Genomic DNA, 21057 nt, shown 5'->3' with positions numbered 1-21057 from the left:
TCTTCAGCGCCCAGGCCACAGCAAAAGCTTCACGCTCTATTCCACTCCACCTATATTCCCTGGGTCATAACCTCCTGCTAATGAAGGCTACAGGTTGATCTAGGCCCTCTGCATTTAGCTGTGATAACACTGTTCCTATACCATGCTCTGAGGCATCATTGTGCACAACAAACTCCTTGGAGAAATCAGGTGCTTTCAGCACAGATGCTGGGCACATGGCTGCCTTCATGGCATCAAAAGCTGTCTGACAAAATCTCTTTCCAGGTCATCTTCCTTGGTTTCTTCTTGGAAGTGAACTCATTCATGGGGGCAACAATGCTGCCATATCCTTTGACAAAACGTCTGTAATAGCCAGTGAGGCCCAAATAAACCTCACCTCTGGTCTTGGGAGGATTCCAGGCCTGATTGGTGTTAATTTGTGGCTGTAGGGGTGCCACCTGGCCACTCCCCACATGGTGTCCAGTCAAAGGTGCTAAGGTATTTGGCAGCTCTCAACCAATTGATGAGCTCAGGGGATGGGGGTGCGCATCAGTCTTAGTGACCGCATTGAGACCCCGGTAGTCCACACAGAACCAGAGTTCTGGTGTGGCATCAGGAGCAGCAGCCTTTGGGACCAAGACCACAGGACTGGTCCAAGGACTACTAGAAAACTTGATTACCCCTAGGGTTAACATCTTTGATACTTCATCTTTGATGATAGCCCTGACCTTATCAGTCACCCTGCAAACCTTCTGCTAACAGGTGGACTGTCCCCAGTGTCCACATCATGTGTACACAAGTGGGTGACCCCTTGGATCAAGGACAACAGGGAGGCAAACTGGCCCAAACTGACCCAACACCTGACGACAGTCCCTCAGTTGTTCTGAGGTCAGGGAGGGGGAGAGATTCACTCCCTCCACAGACCCATCCTTCTCCCCAGCAGACAGGAGGTCAGGAAGAGGCTCACTCTCTTCCTCCACCCCATCACCTGTTGCTAGGAGCATGGACAATTCATACCGCTCAAAGTGTGGCTTGACGCTGTTCACATGCAGGACCCTCAAGGGGTTCCTGGGAGTCTGGAAGTCCACCAGGTAGGTGACTTTGCTCCACCACCTCAAAAGGCTAGGTACACTTGTCCTGGAGCGCCCTAGGCTCCACCGGCGCCATAACCCGCACTTTCTGTCCAGGTCAAAACTCAACCAGAGTGGCATTCTGGTCATACCTCCGTTACATGTCTTCCTGGCTTGCTTCTAATTTCTCTTTTGCAAGAGCTCTGAAGCGGTCAGTCTGGTTTCTAAAAGACACCATGTAACTGAATACATCCTGGGGAGGTTTACTGGGGACTTTCTGTAAGCCTTCCTTCACCAGATTCAAAGGTCCCCTGACAGGGTGAAAATACAGTAACTCAAAAGGACTAAATCCAAACCCTTTTTGAGGCACCTCCCTGTAGGTGAACAGAAGGCATGGTAAGAGGACGTCCCACGTATGCCTCATGAGCTCTGACAGGCCCATAATAATGCCTTTCAAGATGCGGTTGAACCTTTCACCCAGACCATGCTTTTGGGGTGGTAAGGAGTGGTGAACTTACACGTTAGCCCACACTCCTGCCACAGAGATTTCATATAAGTAGATATGAAGTTGGTAGCCCTATCAGATACCATTTCCTTGGGGAACCCAATGCAGGTAAAAAACCCCATCAATGCATGTCCCACCACGGGGAGGTGATTGACCTCAGAGGAATGGATTCTGGGTACCGGGTGGGATGGTCCACCAAGACCAGGATAAACTTGTTGCTGGCTGTCTTGGGATCCAGAGGCCCCACAATGTCAATTCTAACCCTTTCAAAGAGGGCACTAACCACTGGAAAAGATTGAAGTGGAGCCTTGCATTTCACCCCACTTTTGCAAATTGCCTGACAAGTCTGGCAAGACCTACAATGTGCACCTGAGTGCCTGAGCATCTAGGGCCTATAGAAGTGGGTGAAAAGCCTGTCAAAGGTCTGGTCTTGCCCCAGATGTCCAGCTAAAGGCACATCATAAGCCAGACCCAGAAGGAAGGCTCTGAAGCACTGGGGTACCACCAGCACACAGGCTGGCTCAGGCTCAGCGACCTTAGACTCACTATACAAGAGGCTGTCCTCCCAATAGATCACGTAAGATCATGGCTCCTTGCTAGTTGCCTGGTCTGCAGCCTGCTGCCACAAAACCTCCAGAGTAGGGCATACTTTCTGTGCTTCACAGAATCCCTCCCCGGTGGGTCCCCCTTCCTGCTGCCACTGTGATAGCTCAGGGCCCTCCCCCAGCTCAGCCACCTGTTCCCCCTGTAGACTCCGGGGTGTCACCCTCAGGTTCAGCCTCCTTCATGACTGTGGGAACTTCTGGGGCCGGTTTCCCACACCCCTTGCCCTTCCTCCTACTGGTGGACCCCTGGGCCACTGTTTCAGGCTTTAGGGGCTTCTGGCCATCCTGATGGGCTGCCATTGACCAGGTAGATATGCATACCCAATCAGGCAGACCCAACATCTCCAAGTGTGACATTGTGTTCCACCTCCTTCCAAGGGGAGTCCTCCAGGTCACTGCCAAGCAAACAATCCACAGGCATGGTTGGACTCACAGCTACTTTCAAGGAACCTGAGACCCCCCCCCCCCCAACATTCAAAGGGAACCTGTGCCACTCTGCACAGGCTCTCTGAGCTGTCCACTGCAACTACTTGGTGAAGTACAAGAGTCACTGCATGTGCTGAAGGACAATACTAAGGGCAGGTTTCTCAGTGCAAACCCAATTATACAAAGGTATGTCTTTATGGTAACAATGCCATTAACAGATTGTAGAAGATTACTATCACATAGGTGATAGCAGTATACCAGTACATAGGTGATACCAGTATTAATTGCTTTATTAAAGTCAAATCTGACTGTAACATTTATATGGTTAATCTGTTTTATAAATGTCCTTATTCCAGTTGTAAGGTTCTCTTTTGTTGTCCCACCCACCACCTGCCACAATATTGACTTCTGCTTCTAGCACTGCACCAAAACCTAGGCTGGCACCACAAAGCACAATGACTGTAGAGACTGGTAAGGGAAGTATCTGTTCTTTTGGCTATTGACAAGGTAGTTATGTCTATTGTAACATATTTGCAACCTGGTCAATATGTCATGCAGGTGATGAATAGTGTATATATTAATAAAAATAATCCCAGTCTGCAAAAAAGAGGATATGAGTGACCTTCCCACCTACAGGCCTACCAGCTTGTTAGGCAATTGCAAACAGTTTTTAGTAAACAGGTATTTTTCAAAATACAAACATGGATGGATGACAACCAAATCCCGTCTAATCTACAAACTAGTTTTAGGGCATATATGAACTGTACAGATCAGGTGTTCGTATTCTTATTAATTCTATGGATGACAGTCATCATTAATAAAAGGCACTTGTATGTAGTATTTGTAGACTTAAAATCGGTCTTTGACATGATTCCTCTGTAAAAGCTATGGCTAACCTTGAAAGAGATGGGGATGCTGTTAGAATGGAATCTTTATTAATTAATTAGATTACATAGTGGGAACTATACACTATGCACAAGTAAGATGGTGCAACAAGGGTAAATTAACAGACTGCATAGATATATTGAGAGTAGTGAGACAGGGGTGTGTCATAGCCCTAACTGTGTTCATGCTCTACATAAGTGGATTAATAAACACCTTATATGACTGTAGAGGTGATTACCAGTGGCTAGCTAATGACCGAATTCCAGCTCTCCTCTTCACGGACAATAGGCTGCTAATCTGTAAAACACCTATGGGATTACAGAATATTCTAGATCAATTTTCAGACGCATGTTTGGCCTGGAAATAAATGTTACTAAAACCAAATTCATGGTATTCCAGCCACATAAGGCCTTTAGTGGAAAAATGAGGCTAGGATCAGTCAATTTTGAACAGGTCGAAGATTTTGACTACCTTGGTGTGAGATTGTCTAGTAATCAATCATGGGCCGCCCAGATACTGAAAAATCATATGTCGCTCCAGCATGTTAAGGCTGCAATTACGAAAAAATTAAACAGGTGTATTTTTCACCAATATCACCATTTCTCAGATTTTACTGTGCCAAGGGACTGACTGTGGCCCTCTACAGAGCAAAACTAAGGGGCTTTGACAAAACCAGGGGTTTAGGCATAATAGAGAATAGGTTTTCTCGATCAATGCTGGTCCTGCCCAAAGTTCTCCACTTACTCCCATGTGCCTTGATTTAGGCTGGCAATGTTACACATACCACAGCTCTCAAACCCCAGATGGGCAAGTCACAGATCCCAGTGAAACAGGAGGTTGCAGATGGTAAAAAGCTGGAAAGCCAACAAGTGATACCCTGGCTCAAACATGTTAAAATGTGGTTGTATGACCTGGGCTTGCAAATTGCTTGAGATAATCCAGGGAGTCTATTAGGGGAATCGTATCCCAACTGAGGAATAGATATTGCGATTGCACCCAGAGCAGATGGATGCCTTTAGCAGCACATGGTCCTTTATCAGGGCATTTTAATTATATTAAATGTGTCTCAGTCTTTGGGCAATTCCTTAATTGAATAGAACCTCCTCTAGCATGATCTTCATTTCTGAAGCTTAGATCTGGGATCCTCCAAGTGAATAAGCTCAGGAATATGTGGCAGGTGAGAACCATATTGCCCACGTGTCCTGCATGTTTATCTAGCACTGAAACTGTGGAACATTTTATGTTTTTTGCCCTACCTTTGCAAAGCGGAGAATGTGGCGACTGTCCATAGTGTGATATGCAGAAGCCATGCACATTCTAACATCTAAAAACACTGAGGGCCTCATTACAAGTTTGTGGGGCGGAAAAGGCTGTCCGCCAAACTCCCACGTTCAGGAGACCACCAGTGCTGTCTCCTTCCCGCCGGCCTTATTATGAGTTTCCCGCTGGGTTAGGGGGCGGAAACACAGTTTCCACCTGCTGGCCTAGTAGGAAACTCACAACAACAACAGTGAAAGTATATATTGTCCGATAAAATTGCCATATTTGACTTGGCATTCTTAAGGAAGCACTTTAAGGTATGTTAGGCCTTGTCTTAACTTGCAGGGGAGGAATCTTTTTAGGTTTCAAAGTCAGTATTTAAACCATCCAATTATCATTATCATGTATGATTTCAGATGGCTCACTCCACTATGTATGTATGGAAGATGATAGTCAATGTCAAAATAGAATAGATTAGGTGGAAAGAAGTAAACAGAGAAAGAGAGCGAGAGAGTGTGTATGTGTGTCTGTGTGTATTTGTTGTTATGAATATGTGTATGTATGTTAATGTTCAGCTGCCTTTTTTATTAATTGCAGGGTATAGCTTATTCAGACACCCAGGTATGCATGGGCAGTGGCTCTGGGCTCAATTCACAAAAGCATTCATGAGTATGTGAAGAAGCAGTACTACAGGAGTACTCTATTAAATACTCTTGCATGCCTTTCTGAATTGGTCCAGAAACATCCAGCTCCCTATTAGGAAAAGTGTACGAAGCACACAATCTTTCTATTTGTATTAACTGTACATAAATATCCCTTAAAAGTTCAATTTTATTTTCATGTTAGAGGTTTTGGGGTTAATTCACAAAGGCATGTAAGAGTACATCAGAGTACTACTGAAATACTATTTTATATACTTAAACATGCCTTTGTGAATATGCCTATCTGTGCTTCAATGAAACATTCCTGGTCAGAAGTGGCAAGGTTGTCATGATTGGCTTGTATCATCACGTTATCGCAATTGTCAATGTTTGTGCATAGGACCTCATTATAAGTTGACCAGAGTGGTATCCCCAGAGGTGATATTACTCTGGCCAATTCAGAGTGGCCCAGTGTTTCCACTCTCGGCAATACTGGGTTTAGTGGCAAAGGACCCATTTTTTCAGGGTGCTGATCTGCACCCTGTACAGTAAAACTGCTTATGAAGAGAAGGAGGGGTGTAGCATAGCTTCTGTCCATCCCTTCCAGATTCAAAAGGGAAGCAGACAATACTACCCAGGGAAGACTAAAGCATTCTCTAACCCCAGATGTCTTCCGCATAACCCACACCAGCCCCACTAATTTTGACCACTAGCTCAGAGCAAGTAGTGAATAGCAGCAGATTTGTCTCTGGAATCTGGGAAAATGTGTAAAAAAGGAACCTGTTGTTCCATGACCACCAGGGTAATTCCCAGTCTGGGGATAAAATCTCAGAATGGCAAAATCTAGGAATGGGAATAGTCAAACTTCTTCTGAGTGTCCCTGTTTCCTGCCCTGTAAAATTGCCCCAACTGAAATTAATAATAACGGGGTATTACTAACTATAAGGGGATTTATCAAGTGATTACAAGTGAGACCCTGATAGTCTCCTTAGAAATGAGGGCCCTCCAGGGGAATCAGTAGTTTCAGGCCCAATTCTTCTACTAATTTTTCATTTTTCTTGGGCCATTCACTATGAGATTTCAGCTGCTTACAGCAGACAAAATCAATGAGCAGAATAAAACAAATCTGCATTGTACACTTGGATCTCATAAATTCATGGGGGCATGTGATGAACCATTTGGGAAGCTTACTGTACGGATACAGTGCTCACATAACCTGCTTTGAACTCCAGAGGCATTGTTTCCCAGTTAGAGCGTTATCTTCATTCAGCCCCCACTTCACAAAGGCTACCAACAAAGCTGATATTTGAATGTAGAGCCGACGAATCAGACTCCACCAGTGGAGGATGGGTTACTCCGTCACAAACGTGGCAGATATACCGTCCCCCATACTACGATCTCCATAGGCAATAATGGAATCGTGATACGGCAGACAGGATATCCATCATGCTTGTGATGGAGTAACCCCCTCTGCCAAACTCTAAATTAGGCCCTTAGTGTTTACTGTCTTCATACTCACTTAGATGGGAACCTTAATATCTACAGCACTTGAGTGTATTGAATTAATATTGCATCTCACTGTATTAGGAGTAGAGATAAGCCCTGAATTCAGCCAAAGTGAGGCAGCAGCACTTAAAGGATAATTTATGTATGCTTTTCTTGGTGAACAGATGGATTAGGGATTCATGGAAGTTTAGTTAAAGGATGTAATGCATTTTGCTTATCTCTTTTAGATGCTGCTGCAAGTTCTACACAGTGGAGTTTTGGTAATCTACCTAACTAGAAAAAATAAAGTATGTCATTGAAAAAAATCAAGTTATATATCAAAACACTGGATTGCTATTTCAACAATAAAATAAATCATATAGGGCTAAATACATTAATATGGCATAGTATGGCAGGACGCTGTCATTTACAGACAGCACATTTTCCATTAAAAAAGCTATTAAATGTTCACAGACCTGCAGTTTTACTGATAAAAGTAGGTAGGGTACAACTGGCATATGTGGAAATCGATTTTTAGTGACTAATTATCATTTCTCATCACTAAGTATCTTGATTTATTTTGATCCTATTAAAACTCTTTGATTCCAACACACTTCAGAATTACAGAAACTGTGTTTTATTTGTGCTTTCATAACTGCTTGGGTATTTTGAAATATTTGTCCAATACCTATAAATGTATTTAAATTGTATTGTGTTAAAAACAATTGACATCCCTTCTTTAAATATTGTATGTTTGTGTAAAAAAGTAAGGATGTACATCTGCGCCTTGTACTCCAGCAAGATTGGCACATAGTTCACTTTAAAAAAACTTTTCACTTTTCTGCCAGAAAATGAAAAGTAAACACCAATCTCCAGGTTAAATGAATAACCAGACATTTCTCAGAAGCCATAGCCTTACATTTGACCTCTGGCTCGGACGCACAGCAAATGTAACAGGAGAAACACAAAAGACAACATTTAAAAGAATCTTTGTTGCTCATTCACCTTGTGAACTCCAGCATGGTTATTTCTGGGGGTGCTGCAGGAACCCGGCATCCCTACTTCCAGCAACTATACACTGCAATGTAAAACCGGACCAAAATTGCGTGCTCTCATAAAAACCATGCAGTGCTTAGATGTGAAAGTGTTGGGAAAGTTAATCGATACTTATAATTTTGGGACACACTCAATGCTTTACATTTTATTGAAGGAGCAAACGTGTTTGTCCTTTCTTCCGATATACTACTATACGTAGCTCACTAGATGGAAAGTAAGATTACCCTAGGTAAAGTCATGCAAATGCCCTTTTGGCAAATTTAAGCATGCATGGGAATATCATTTTCACATTTGCAGCACTTCTCTCTCTTTAAGAGGGGAAGGTGAGTCAGTCTTAGGGACCGCAAATGTATTCATCACATGGGGAGACATTTCTTCTTTTGGAAACATAAAACATTGATAAGAAATGGGGTTTTCACTCATCTCATCTGGTGTATACCAACGTCATTTAGAAAGTTAGAAGGACTCAGACATCTTCAACATTGTGTGATGGTAATGAATGCTCACTGGTCAGATAGCAGACAACTGTGTCCATGCCCAGTTTTGTTCTCCATGGATGTCGTAAGAAGTATGTACACATCTGTCACCACTGTACAGGTGGGCATCTACTGTTTAGGGGCCAGACCTCACCATGTTTGCTAGCGGTCCTCTGAGGTTCCTAGTTTGTGCCTGTAGTTGCAAATGGTGGCACTGACACTAATTTTGGGGACCACAGCTAATTGTTCATTATCAGAGTTTGACCCAGAGCAAGAGAGAGGAAGGCTAAAAAGGGATGGAGAAGGAATGAGAAAGATAGGAAAACAGTGACAAACAGAAAAGGCGGACAAGAACAGGAACCTGCAAGAGTAAGATAAATAGACAGCATGTGTAGGGTGGTGGACAAAAGAAGCATCGGGTGGAATCAAGTCTAAGCACCCTTGGTATTCAGTAATGCTGGCAGTCAACAACGTAATTCTTTTACATATTAAGCCTGCTACCACAGTGGGAGAAAATATCTGTTGAGAGATGGGCATATCGTTTCTAGATATGCCAACGCAAAAGATAAATAGCCAGGGTGGGAACAAATGAGATACCTTGATACCTTTTATAGATATTTTTCTGGACACTATCCTGGAGGTTTAATATATTCAAACCAAAATACATTTTTGGATCAGAATAGGTCTCCGAAAACATAGCAGGGTCTGAGTTGAATAAAGCCTTTATATTTTTCGGAATTCTTTGTGGATACACAATTAAATATGTCGCTTTTGTACACTGAACAATGTGCTAGCCAACGCTGCACAAACAATTTTGACTTCTATTCTGGCCATGAAACATGGCTTCAGCATTTCAGGAAAGCACTCAAATTGACAAAACAATACAATGATTTCTTACTGAAATGTCATTCCAGAATTTGACAACATCGTGGTCGTTTGTCTGCAGAAACTCGGTGAACCATCTGATGGAGCGCTTGCTGCCTTTATCTTCGGTTTCATCCCGTTCGAAATTCTCGTTGTGTTTATTCACGGAGTAGTTTGTCAGATGCATGTACAGCTGGCTCTGCAACATGGAAAGATAGAGACCATCTCATGTAATGTGTGTTCACCACAGGCGTCTAGCAACCGGCAGAAACAAACCACCACTATCACACCGAACGGCCATCACTCTCTGTTCTCATCTTTAATGCAACACTTAATTTCATATTTAGTGAGATGAGCCACGTATTAGCCTGTCACCACTGTATAATTTGAGAATCTGCAATCTGGAAACGCTCCTCGCAGCTGCTACATGCATACGAGCTGTCAATGTTCATGTAAGCAATAACTACACGGAAGAGCTATGTGCACATCGCCATTAACATATCTCCTGGCACCATTATTTCTGACTGCCACAGGCAATGGTGTCTCATATAGCGGGAAAAATGATTCCACCGGGTACCCATCTCCATCTGTACCGTTCACGACCAATGAATCAACCGTCTTTGGTTTTGCCTTATGCCTGCTGAGAAGCGCTAACGCAGCAGAGGCTGATGTGTTCTGCTAATGTGCCATGTATCTCGCAGACTGATTGCGCGGAGCTGGGTGTAAGAATTTATCCTTGTAGAGCTCCACCACAGTGGATTAACGTATCATTTCTTAATGTTACTCAACACTCTCTTATCAAGGGTTAGACTGGGGAACCAAAGCGGCCCTGGAAAAAATGCTCAGACCAGTCTGCTCCCTTCATTTCCTCGCACAACCTCTCGCTTTCCATCCATTCTCTCTGGCCCCGTCTCTCAACTCTCCCTCTTTCTCTCTTATCGCTTTCTCTCTACATTCATTTTCTCTCCTTCTCTTTCTCTCTTTTTTGAAGCCTCGTGTGCCTGCTGCAATTAACCGTGCGGAGTTACGAAATTCACAGAGGCACCGAGAGGGGTCCCATGCCCTAAACATTGTCCACCAAGGGCTCCAGCCCAGGGGGGGAAATGCCCAATGGACTGAAAGGCCTGTCTCACCCTGCTCTCACTGATCTAAATTTGAATGTTTGAAGTATGATGCAAACAATATACATTCTCTGATACAAAAGAGACAACAATTAGAACTAATATGAATATATAAATTTCAACAATTTATTACCATATCTAAAATAGCATATTTGAGCATGTACAAATAAATAAAACAAATAAATGTGAATGGACAGATTTGCCAAGGAAAAGGTGCAGTGACATTCTCCAGAGCATGAATAGCCAGCCTTTAGAGATGAACAACTGGTAACAAACTTGATCACTTTGCAACCTGCTTTACAATAACGACAGGTCATTTGAAGAAGTTTTTAAAAGAATCTGTTTGTGGCATGTAGTGCTGTAGATTCACATGCTTTTCTTACTCCTGCCCTCTAGTGTTCGATTAGGATGTGTACAAGTTGTTTTTCTTCAAAGAAGTCTTTCAAGTTACAAGGTTGAGTGGCGCCTCTTGTCGCTGATAGTGCACACAGGCACCAACTCTATTGTTAGATTGGTTTCCCACAAGAGAGTGACAATGGAGCATGTAAGTGTAAGTAATGAGATGTCCATGAGAATTTAATGTAAAAAAAACTGCAGTGTCCAGGGATGAGGGTGGGCACATGTGAATCTACAGAACTACATGCCACGAACAGATGCTTACAGGATGAGTAACATATTCCTTTCAAAGCATGTGTGGCTATAGATACACATGCCTTGCATAGACTGTAAAGCAGTCCCCTTCAGAAGTGGTGGCTAACCTGTGGGTGTTGCAGTTTTTTGAAAAAGTGTACAAAGCACTGCCTGACCTACATTGGGTTGTTGAAGTTCAAAAAAACATCCACACAATAATGTTTTGTGAAGGTGTGTGGTATAGACCATGTAGCCACACATATGTCAGCTATTGGAATGTTTCCTGGGAAAGCCACAGAGGTTACTTTCTTCCTAGTATAGTGTTCTCCAGGAGATGTAGGTAAAGTTCTTTTGTCTTTACCATAGCATATTTGAATGCACTTTGTTATCCATCTGGCTATGCCTGATTTAAATATAGCGTTCCCTTTATGGGAAGGTGAAAAAGCAAGCAACAGAAAGCTGCCTAGTTTTCCTGAAAATGTAAGTTCTATCAATGTAGAGGCTAAGGGCCCTTTTAACATCTAATGTATGGCGAGCCCTCTCTGCAGCTGTATCTGGTTGTTGGAAAAAAACTGGTAACTCGATTGACTGAAGTGAAAATAGGAGACAACTTTAGGGAGAAATTTAGGGTTTGTGTATAGGACCACCCTGTCTCTGTGTAGCTGGAAGAAAAGTCTTCAACGGTTAATGCCTGGAGCTCACTAACACTTCTAAGTGAGTGACTATAAATAAAAGTTTCTAAGAAAAGAACCGAAGGGAGCATGTGTTCCCATACAGTGTGTACAAACAATATTAAGATTCCATGAGAGTGCAGATGCAACCCATGGTGGAATAACTCTTTTGAGCACTTTTCATGAAGGCTTTAATGACTGCTATCTTGAATAAAGAGACACGTTGCCTTTTTTGAAGATGGACAGTTATTACAGCCAGATGAAATCTTATGGATGTGAATGCTAACCCAGATTTTTGTAGCTAAAGCAAGTAGCAGACAATTTGTTGTGCATTATCTTTGAAAGGGTGAATGAGTTTTGAATGACAGTAGCTGACAAATCCTTTCTACTTTGCCGCTTAGCAAGCACTAGCGGGATGTCTACAGGCACTTTTAAGCATGGTCATACATTCAGATGGCAAGTTAAGGTATCCAAACTCTATAACCTCAGGAGCCAAATCAACAAGTTGAGAGCTTTGGAATCTGGGTGCCTGATTTTTCTGTAGTTCTAGTCCGGAGTCGGTCGAAGTCGATTTCCTTGGATTTCCACCAGCTTTCCTTTCAAGGGCCCAGGGACTGGATAGGGCACCACTTGTCAGAGCAGGAGTCTCTCCAGAGACTCCAGGTGCTGGCAGAGAGAAGTCTTTGCTGTCCCTGAGACTTCAAACAACAGGAGGCAAGCTCTAAATCAAGCCCTTGGAGATTTCTTTACAAGATGGAAGGCACACAAAGTCCAGTCTTTGCCCTCTTACTCTGGCAGAAGCAGCACTGCAGGAAAGCTCCACAAAGCACAGTCACAGGCAGGGCAGCACTTCTTCCTCAGCTATCAGCTCTTCTCCAGGCAGAGGTTCCTCTTGGTTCCAGAAGTGTTTCTCAAGTCTGTAGATTTGGGTGCCCTTCTTATACCCATTTTAGTCTTTGAAGTCACCTTTCTTCAAAGGGGACTCACACCTACTTATGAAATCCTGCCTTGCCCAGGCAAGGCCTCCGACACACACCAAGGGGTTGGAGTCTGCATTGTCAGAGGCAGGCACAGTCCTTTCAGATGAGAGTGACCACTCCACCCCTCTCTCCTAGCAGAGATGGCTAATCAGGAAATGCAGGTTACACCCCAGCTCCCTCTGTGTCACTGTCTAGTGTGAGGTGAAAAACAACCCTTCTGTCAAACTGACCCAGACAGGGAATCCACAAACAAGGCAGAGCCACAGAATGGTTTAAGCAAGAAAATGCTCACTTTCTAAAAGTGTCATTTTCAAACGCACAATCTTAAAATCAACTTTACTAAAAGATGTATTTTTGAATTGTGAGTTCAGGGACCCCAAACTCCACATGTCCATCTACTCTCTAGGGGAATCTACACTTTAATCATATTTAAAGGTAGCCCCCATATTATCCTATGAGAGAGACAGGCCTTGCAACAGTGAAAAACGAAGTTGGCAGTATTTGACTGTCAGGACAAATAAACCACATTACTATGGGGGTTATTCTAACTTTGGAGGAGATGTTAATCCGTCCCAAAAGTGACGGAAAAGTGACGGATTTACCACCAGCCGTATTACGAGTCCATTATATCCTATGGAACTCGTAATACGGCTGGTGGTATATCCGTCACTTTACCGTCACTTTTGGGACGGATTAACACTCCTCCAAAGTTAGAATAACCCCCTATATGTCCTACCTTATCCATCCACTGCACCCTGCCCTTGGGGCTACCTAGGGCCTACCTTAGGGGTGTCTAACATTTAAGAAAAGGGAAGATTTAGGCCTGGCAAGTGGGTACACTTGCCAAGTCGAATTTGCAGTTAAAACTGCACACGCAGACACTGCAGTGGCAGGTCTGAGACATGATTATAGAGCTACTTATGTGGGTGGCACAACCAGTGCTGCAGGCCCACTAGTAGCATTTGATTTACACGCCCTGGGCACCTCTACTGCACTGTACTAGGGACTTACCAATAAATCAAATATGCCAATCATGGATAAGCCAATTACGTACAATTTACAAAGAGAGTATATGCACTTTGGCACTGGTTAGCAGTGGTAAAGTGCTCAGAGTTCAAAAGCCAACAGCACCAGGTCCGAAAAAATAGGAGGCAGGAGGCAAAAAGATTGGGGATGACCCTACATAAGCTAAAAAGTCCAACAGTGCCCATCTCCAAAAGGTTTATGAAAGACAGGATAATGTTGGAGACCATGCCCCCCCTGCTTCTGTAGGTAATACATGGCTGTCATGATGTCAGTCTAGACTAAGACAACCTTAGGAGTGAGGTGAGGTAGAAATGCTTTCAAGGCTAGGTGAACAGCTTGAAGCTCTACGTAGTTGATATAGAGACCCCGGTGCTTGTTGCTCCACTTATTTCATGAATACGGAAAGGGGCACTCCACCTTCCTCATGCAGTATTTGCAACAAGCTTTTTGGAGAAAAAGTGGATTGCAACCAGTAGGGAAGGAGACTGTACGTATACATAATTTACTCCTCATTGCGTGACTGGGCTTTTGATAAACTCTTTTAAGCCAAACCTTTGATTTGTTTAAAGTGTAGCACTCTACAATTTTATATGTAGAGGACTCTAGACATTGTTTATTGTTGATTAATCAAAATTCTTCTATGTGAATGATTTATAGTGTTATATAGTGGTTTTGGGTGTAGGGAAGCACAATTTTTTTGGTCTTTAATATTTCTTGTAAAATAGCCTGACGTGGTTTTAACTGTTTTGTGTATATGTAAGATGAGGCAGTTTTGTGTCATAAGATGATATAAACTGAATAATGAAATGTTGTTGGAAAATGGGTTATTGGTAAGGGCAGGTAAGTACCTACACTTAGCAATAGGCCACTAACCTCCACTTAGGTCCAGTTAGGTCTCAATAAATTAAACCTAGCTCAACCCTTGGTAGGTTGTCAATGAGCGACAAGGCTTAATTTAGGAGACAAAGCGTAAAGCATTCTAATATCACAAAACAGTAATTACATGAACCACAGGAAACAGTTTAAAAATCCAAAACCAATTTATAACAATAGGACATATTTTTAGCTTTAAAATTACACCAAAACGATTACAATCGGATAAGGGGAACCGGAGATATGAATTTTTAAAGAATGAATGCTTTTTAGCACTTTGAAACGAATTGCGCCAATCTGGTCATCTGGTCGCACCTCGACTGGGGCAAAGTCAAAGTGTTAGGTCGACTGCAATGGAGCCCTGCTCAGCTCGCGGGAGGCCTCTGTCAAAAGTTTACCTTCGGACTTAGTCGTTTTCTTGAAGATTTCCTTCAGTGGGATGAAGTCGCCAGTCCAATCCGACCTCCTGGAACTCTTACCCAGATACGCGTCACGGGAGCTCTCGATGGAGATTTTTACGTTCGGCCTTAGTTGTTTTTTTTAGATGAAAATCCTTCGACTGGGGCAAAGCTGAATCTTGATCCAACGTTCCTGGAGCCCTCTTCGGATACACTGCCTGGGAGGTCCCGGTCAACTTTCTACGTTCAGACGTAGTCACTTTTTTGGAGATTTTCTTCACCAGGACGAACCTGCAAGTCAGGCCAGGTCGCGGTTGAGGCAAGCCGGCTAGAGTTGCTGCAATGGGTCAGTCCCTTTAAGGAGCTTTTTTCCAAAAGTTCTCCAAGCATCTCCAAACTTCTGGATCTTTTTCCATATGGTCTTTCAAGGTTCTTTTGAGGTCCACAGCTCACCCCAAGGCTCCAGAAGCTCTGAGATTCTCCTTGAGGGTGCTGATTACAACTCCCAGAATGCACCTGTCACAAACTCCAATTTGGCCACTGGACAGTGGTCAGTTGGTCAGTTTCTTCAGGAGTTGGTGCAGAGGGCTCTGGTTAGCAATTGTTCACCTGTAGCAAACAGGGAGTCCCTCATTGAACCAGTTCAAGCCAGGCAAAGTCCTTCTTGTGGTGAAGCCCAAGTGTGCAGATGGTGCAGTCCTCCAGAGTGCAGTGTCCAGGTGCAGGTCAGGGGTCCAGTAGGGCAGTCCTTCTTCTCCGGTAGTTCTTCTTTGTTGGAATCTGGTAGGGATCTGAGGTGTGGGTGCAGGTCTGCCAGTTTTATCCTTGCTCCCGGGTGAAAAACAGGGGGGTCCTGGTTCTCTAATCAGGTGCAGGGTCCTTCCCCCTGTGATGACCACATCCTGGGAAGTGTGGCAAAAATCTGTCCCAGGGAGCAACATTCCTCAAAAATCCGTCATGGCTGAAACAGATTTTTGGAGGTTACATATGACTGAGCCCACCCACTGGTGTGGCTAAAAATCTTAAACACACCCTTCTCCTGCCCTCTCCTAATATAATCAGGGGGGGGCACCTAATAGTCTGGGTTTGCAGGATGTGAGGGAGGTGCTGGGTTGCTCCAAATGTCCTTACCTGCCTTTGAAAACCAGTTTGGCAGCCCTCCCCCTTCCTGCCTTTCTATCTGCTGAAGGAAGATCTCCTCCAACAGACACATTACTTTGTGTTTGTTCAGCCCAGGCTACTTGACACTTCATCAAGGCAGCCTGGCCAGGCTGCCAGAGACTGGCCAATCAGATCAAAGCCACAAAGCACTACAGGGCTGAAGTTGGCAACTTTTTAGGTCAAGTTTAAAACTCTTTACCTGAACAAGTTATAATAGATCCAACAAATGCAAGTTGTGGGATTTATTATAACAATTAATTTGATACCAAACTTGATGTATCTGTCACTTGAGGGGACTTTATAAATTAAAATGAGGTCTCCCCATTCTAGCCTATGGAGGCCATTCACTACAATGAGGGAAAAACGAACTTGGCTGTTTTACCTCACCAGGGCTTACATAACTATTTGTATTAAGGTCCCTGCTTATAGATACATGGCACCCAGCCCTAGGGTCACATAGGGCACACCTTAGAGGTGACCTATATGTAAAAATAAGGTAGTTTAAGACTTTGAAATTACTTTTAATTCCAAAGTCCAATTTGCATGTAACTTTAAATTAAAAACAGCCAGCAAGGCAGGCCTGCCATTGAACACTGGGCACCTCAGCAGTGCACCTATGAGAGCACTACCTATGCTGGGGTCCCTAAACCTACATGTCCTACCATATAATAGGGAATTATAGGTAGGTTGACATAGCCAATTATAATTCACCTAATTTGCATACTGATTGTATACAGAGCACAGGGCCTGGGACTGGTTAGCACTACCCAGGGCACCATCAGAGCCAGGAAAACACCAGCAAAAAGTGAAAAATGGGGGCAAAAAGTTAGGGGGCCTCAGCAATCAGCCCTGTTTTCTCACAAATGTGAATAATATATGATTATCCCCAGGATTAATATACTGTGTTGTCTATTCTGTTGTAAACAACTAATTGATAGCTGGAAGGGGGCTCTTGTGTTTTATGCAATGCAGAGCCCGGTATCATATCAAGGCTGCTGTTAATGAGGGATGCAGGGGCCTACACCAAGGATGCATTGCACAGCGGTAGTTCTGATGAGGCCACTGACTGCAATGCGATTGTGATGCAACGCAGGTCTTTGCAATGGAGTGGTCCACGCAGCAGCGGTGATGTGTCTGCTCTGGGTTGACCTGAGCAGTAGACAAGATGCATTGTTTCTGCTGGAGTTACAGAGGCCAGCAGCGGACTTTAGGCCCCCATTCTTAGTGTCCAGGACACTACTTGGCAGGGTAGACTCACTGATGGCAGAGTCCAGGTGCTGGGGTAGGGGTTGTCTTTTTAGCCCTCTGTTCCTGAGGCTCAATCCAAGAGACCAACCAACTAGCCCTTGGAGTCACTCTGTGGTCACTCTGGGGTTCAGGGTTCAACAGATGCATGCCCAGTCCATCTCATCCAGGCTAGAGGGCAGCAGGCAGCAGATTAGCACAGCAAGGCAGCAGTCCTTCAGAGCAGCATTCCATCTGAGTGGCAGTCTTTTCAGCAGCACAACAGTCCTTCTTCCTATCAGAGTTTTCATGGGTCCAGAAGTGTACTGAAGAGTGGTGTCTGAAGTCCAATATTTACACCCAGCTCTACCTATGAAGTGGGGAGAAGCTTCTAGAGGGTTCCCTTTGAAGTCCCGCCTTCCATGTCATGGCTCCAGACTAACTAAAGGGGGTATGCAGCCCTTTGTCTGGAGGCCAGACACAGCCTATTCAAGTGTAAGTAGGGCTGTGCTCAGATCCACCCTGCCATCCTGCCAGTGATGGCCCATCTAGGCACACCTATGCTTGCTACTGTGTGTGGCCATCAAGGAGAAATATACAAAGCCCAACTGCCAACTATACCCAGTTATGTGATCCAGAGAGAGTCTTCAAGAACCAAAAGGCTAAGGCAGGAAAATTACAACTTTCTAAAAGTAGCATTTTCAAAATTGTAATTTATAATCTGGCTTCACCATAAATTTGGATGTTTCATAACAATGCAGAAGGCATGGAACATGACTGAATTGCCTGAACCCACTTGGAAAATACAGCTTATTAAACGTTTTTCACTTCCAGGACATGTAAAACTTAAAGGTGCATGTCCAACTGTTTAAGTACACAGCACTGTGCTCTCTGGACTGTCAATGGCCTACCAGAAGGGTGCCATTTGCATTAAAAAGGAAGGTTTGGGTTTGGCAAAAGGTTTACTTTGCCAGGTCGATATGTCAGTTTAATACTGCACACTCTGGCTGCAATGATAGGTCTGTGAGACATGTAAAGTGCGTCTTGAGTGGGTGGTACACTCGATGCTGCAAGCCCACTGGTAGCATTTAATATACAGGGCCTAGGCACAGGTAGTGTCACTTTACTAGGGAGTTATAGAAATTAAATATGTCAATTGAGTATAAGACAGTTCTAACATGTTTTAAGTAGAGAGAACAGAAGCACTTGAGCACTGGTTAGCAATGGTAAAGTATGCAAAGTCCTAAAGCCAGCAAAAAATAATTCAGCAAACCGGACGGTTGAAGGGAAAGTTAAGGAGTAAACCACACCAAGGATGCCAGGTCTAACATGCAATTACTGTTTATTCAAGATTTCTTGAGGCATTTTTTAGATAAGCTGATAAACTTCATATTAGTTTCCACACACTTCTCTGCTGCTTCAGGGGATCAGCTTAAGATTTCATGTCTCAATACATAGTTAACTCTATAACTATGTAGAATATTCTAAAGCAAAAACTTTAATTGGTGGGATGCTAAGGTTGCAATATGAGGCTTAAGGCTTCTGGAAATTAGCCAGTTAGCTACTTATACTCCTGCAATGAACTGCTCATAATCACACAACATCAAAAATGACATCATTGAAAGCATCACTCATGACCTCACCAATGATATCACCAATTAGATTGGATTTGTAGCATTCCCCCCACCATCAGTTTTCTTCTTACCCTGTGCACCCACTGGATAGCGCTCTCACTGGTGCTCACCCACAGTGTCACTTACATGCCCACTTACTTAAACACTCACATGCCTTTATGCACTTATCACACATTCACCCACTGTACCCTTTACCCACCAATACATCACCTTTTTCTCATGTACCCATTTAATCATGTACCAAGTCCCCCACCCTCTACACACACACACAAGCAGCAATCCTCTTATTCACCCACTTTGAGCCTCATTTAAAGATGGCAGACGTCCTGCCATCTACCATATTTAGAGATATTTTTGAGACTGGAGTGAGAAGAGGAAATCAGACCTCCTCTTTCCCCTTGTCCTTATTGTTTGTGAGACTGGTCTCAGAATAGTAAAAATGCTGCTTCTCCCATATATGCATTTTCCACTATGCTTGTGGGACTAGAGTTCGAATGGCAGGTCTAAGCCTTCCTATAAATATGTACTTTTCCCATAGTTTGTGGACCAGGAGTTAGAATAGTACATTTCACTTGCTTTATTTATGTGATTTAATCAACGTTTGCGGCGCTGGAGTAAGTTTAATAATTATAAAAAGCATAAAAAATGATTTTAAAGATTATAATAGCATTTACTCTATTGTGATAAATCGGAGTGTTACATAGTTTTACATTTTTCTACAATGTTAGTAGAATTTAAGATAAAAAATGTCATCCATTCAGAGATACAGTTGAATTTTTTTAAAGATGTTTCAGGATTTGTGGAGGACTCCGGTTCACACTAATGTGAGAAATTGAATTTCTATTCTGTACGGCTCAGTACTGGGAACAAATATTGCAAAATCTCAGGGTTATATAAAAGTGAATTCACTGATGTTGTTTGAAAGTAGGACTTTTGCAAGAACAAAAGAGCCATATATGTGCAGTTAGTTTTTAATTTTGCACTTTTTCAGCAGTAAAGGTTTTTATGCCGGTTTTAGGGCCTGATTTTGAGTTTGACAGACGGGTTGCTTTATCACAAATGTGACGGATATCCCGTCTGTCGTATTATGATTCTAATAGGATATAAGGGTGTCGTAGTTTGGCTTGTGCTCTAGGCAAGACTGCTGGTTTAAGGATGACAGTACTTATGTTTGTAGGTGACTATGCCTGTCCTACAACAAGTCACAACTGTCGTCCCAACCCTCCCGGCTCACAAGCAGCACCTCACAGGAACCCAAATAGTGAAAGGTGATTTGTGACAGCCTTTAGGCATGGGCTCAAGAGTGTGACATCTCAGGGAGTGTCGTGGTTTAACGGAGAGTACCCCTTTCTGACATTAACACCATGTCTCAAACACAGGCAATAACGAAGATGTAGTAAGGTTTCAATAGGTTTTATTTAACAAAACTGCAATCTACTATAAGTTGCATGGGCTGCAATGATTAGGATAATGAATAGTGCAAGAAATAGAATGGTAAAGATAAGAGTCATTAATACAAAGACCCCCACCATCTTGCAATGACATGAAATGGCATGAGAGATGAAATATGTCCTAATACCCTAACAATGTAAACCTAATCTCTAACCTAAAACAGAGCTAGGTGTGTTAAACCTAATCTGCCAATGCCATGTCCATGATAAGAGCCCCCCAACCCTCGTTACCGTGGAACAGGTCCCTAGCTCAGACTTCGTAGGGACAGGAAGGCTGGGTCAGCGTCAAGGCGACGTGTAGCATCAATAACAGCAATGGCATCTGGTCAGAATCCCTCTGACTATCTGTCTAAGTGAGGTACCTTTATACAGATCTGCTCGGACCCCTAAAGTAGGTCTTTGTCACTTGCTATTGACACCTTAGCGCGGTGGCACTGATTCCGTGAAACTAAAACACTGGCTTAAGTAGAAACAAGGCAACCATTTTAAAAGATATAATTAAATAAATGCGCTAAAACAGAGCAAACTAAGTAGGGTAAAAGTCACTAGGTGATGGGGGCACAAGTCTGCAAGCCATAGGCTAAGCTAACTCCTGTTTCCTATTAAAACAAACTAGGATTCACTATAAGGGGGTTG

The 21057-nt window shown here is 43.4% G+C and overlaps 1 protein-coding gene across 2 annotated transcripts in view; it reads right to left on the bottom strand.

Annotated features, from left to right (window-relative positions):
• The window catches only part of TTLL7 (tubulin tyrosine ligase like 7), a 950867-nt gene that overhangs the window by 424181 nt on the left and 505629 nt on the right, over window positions 1–21057 (bottom strand). For both annotated transcript variants that reach the window (XM_069232204.1, XM_069232205.1), the window contains one exon: window positions 9287–9451. In XM_069232204.1, the coding sequence (XP_069088305.1) occupies window positions 9287–9451 (165 nt within the window). The remainder of the gene's footprint in view (window positions 1–9286; window positions 9452–21057) is intronic.

This window comes from Pleurodeles waltl, chromosome 4_2 (assembly GCF_031143425.1).
Source record: "Pleurodeles waltl isolate 20211129_DDA chromosome 4_2, aPleWal1.hap1.20221129, whole genome shotgun sequence".
NCBI classification, from domain to species: Eukaryota; Metazoa; Chordata; class Amphibia; order Caudata; family Salamandridae; genus Pleurodeles; species Pleurodeles waltl.
Note: the sequence above shows the minus strand (reverse complement) of the source record. Positions and strands in the feature narration are given on the sequence as shown.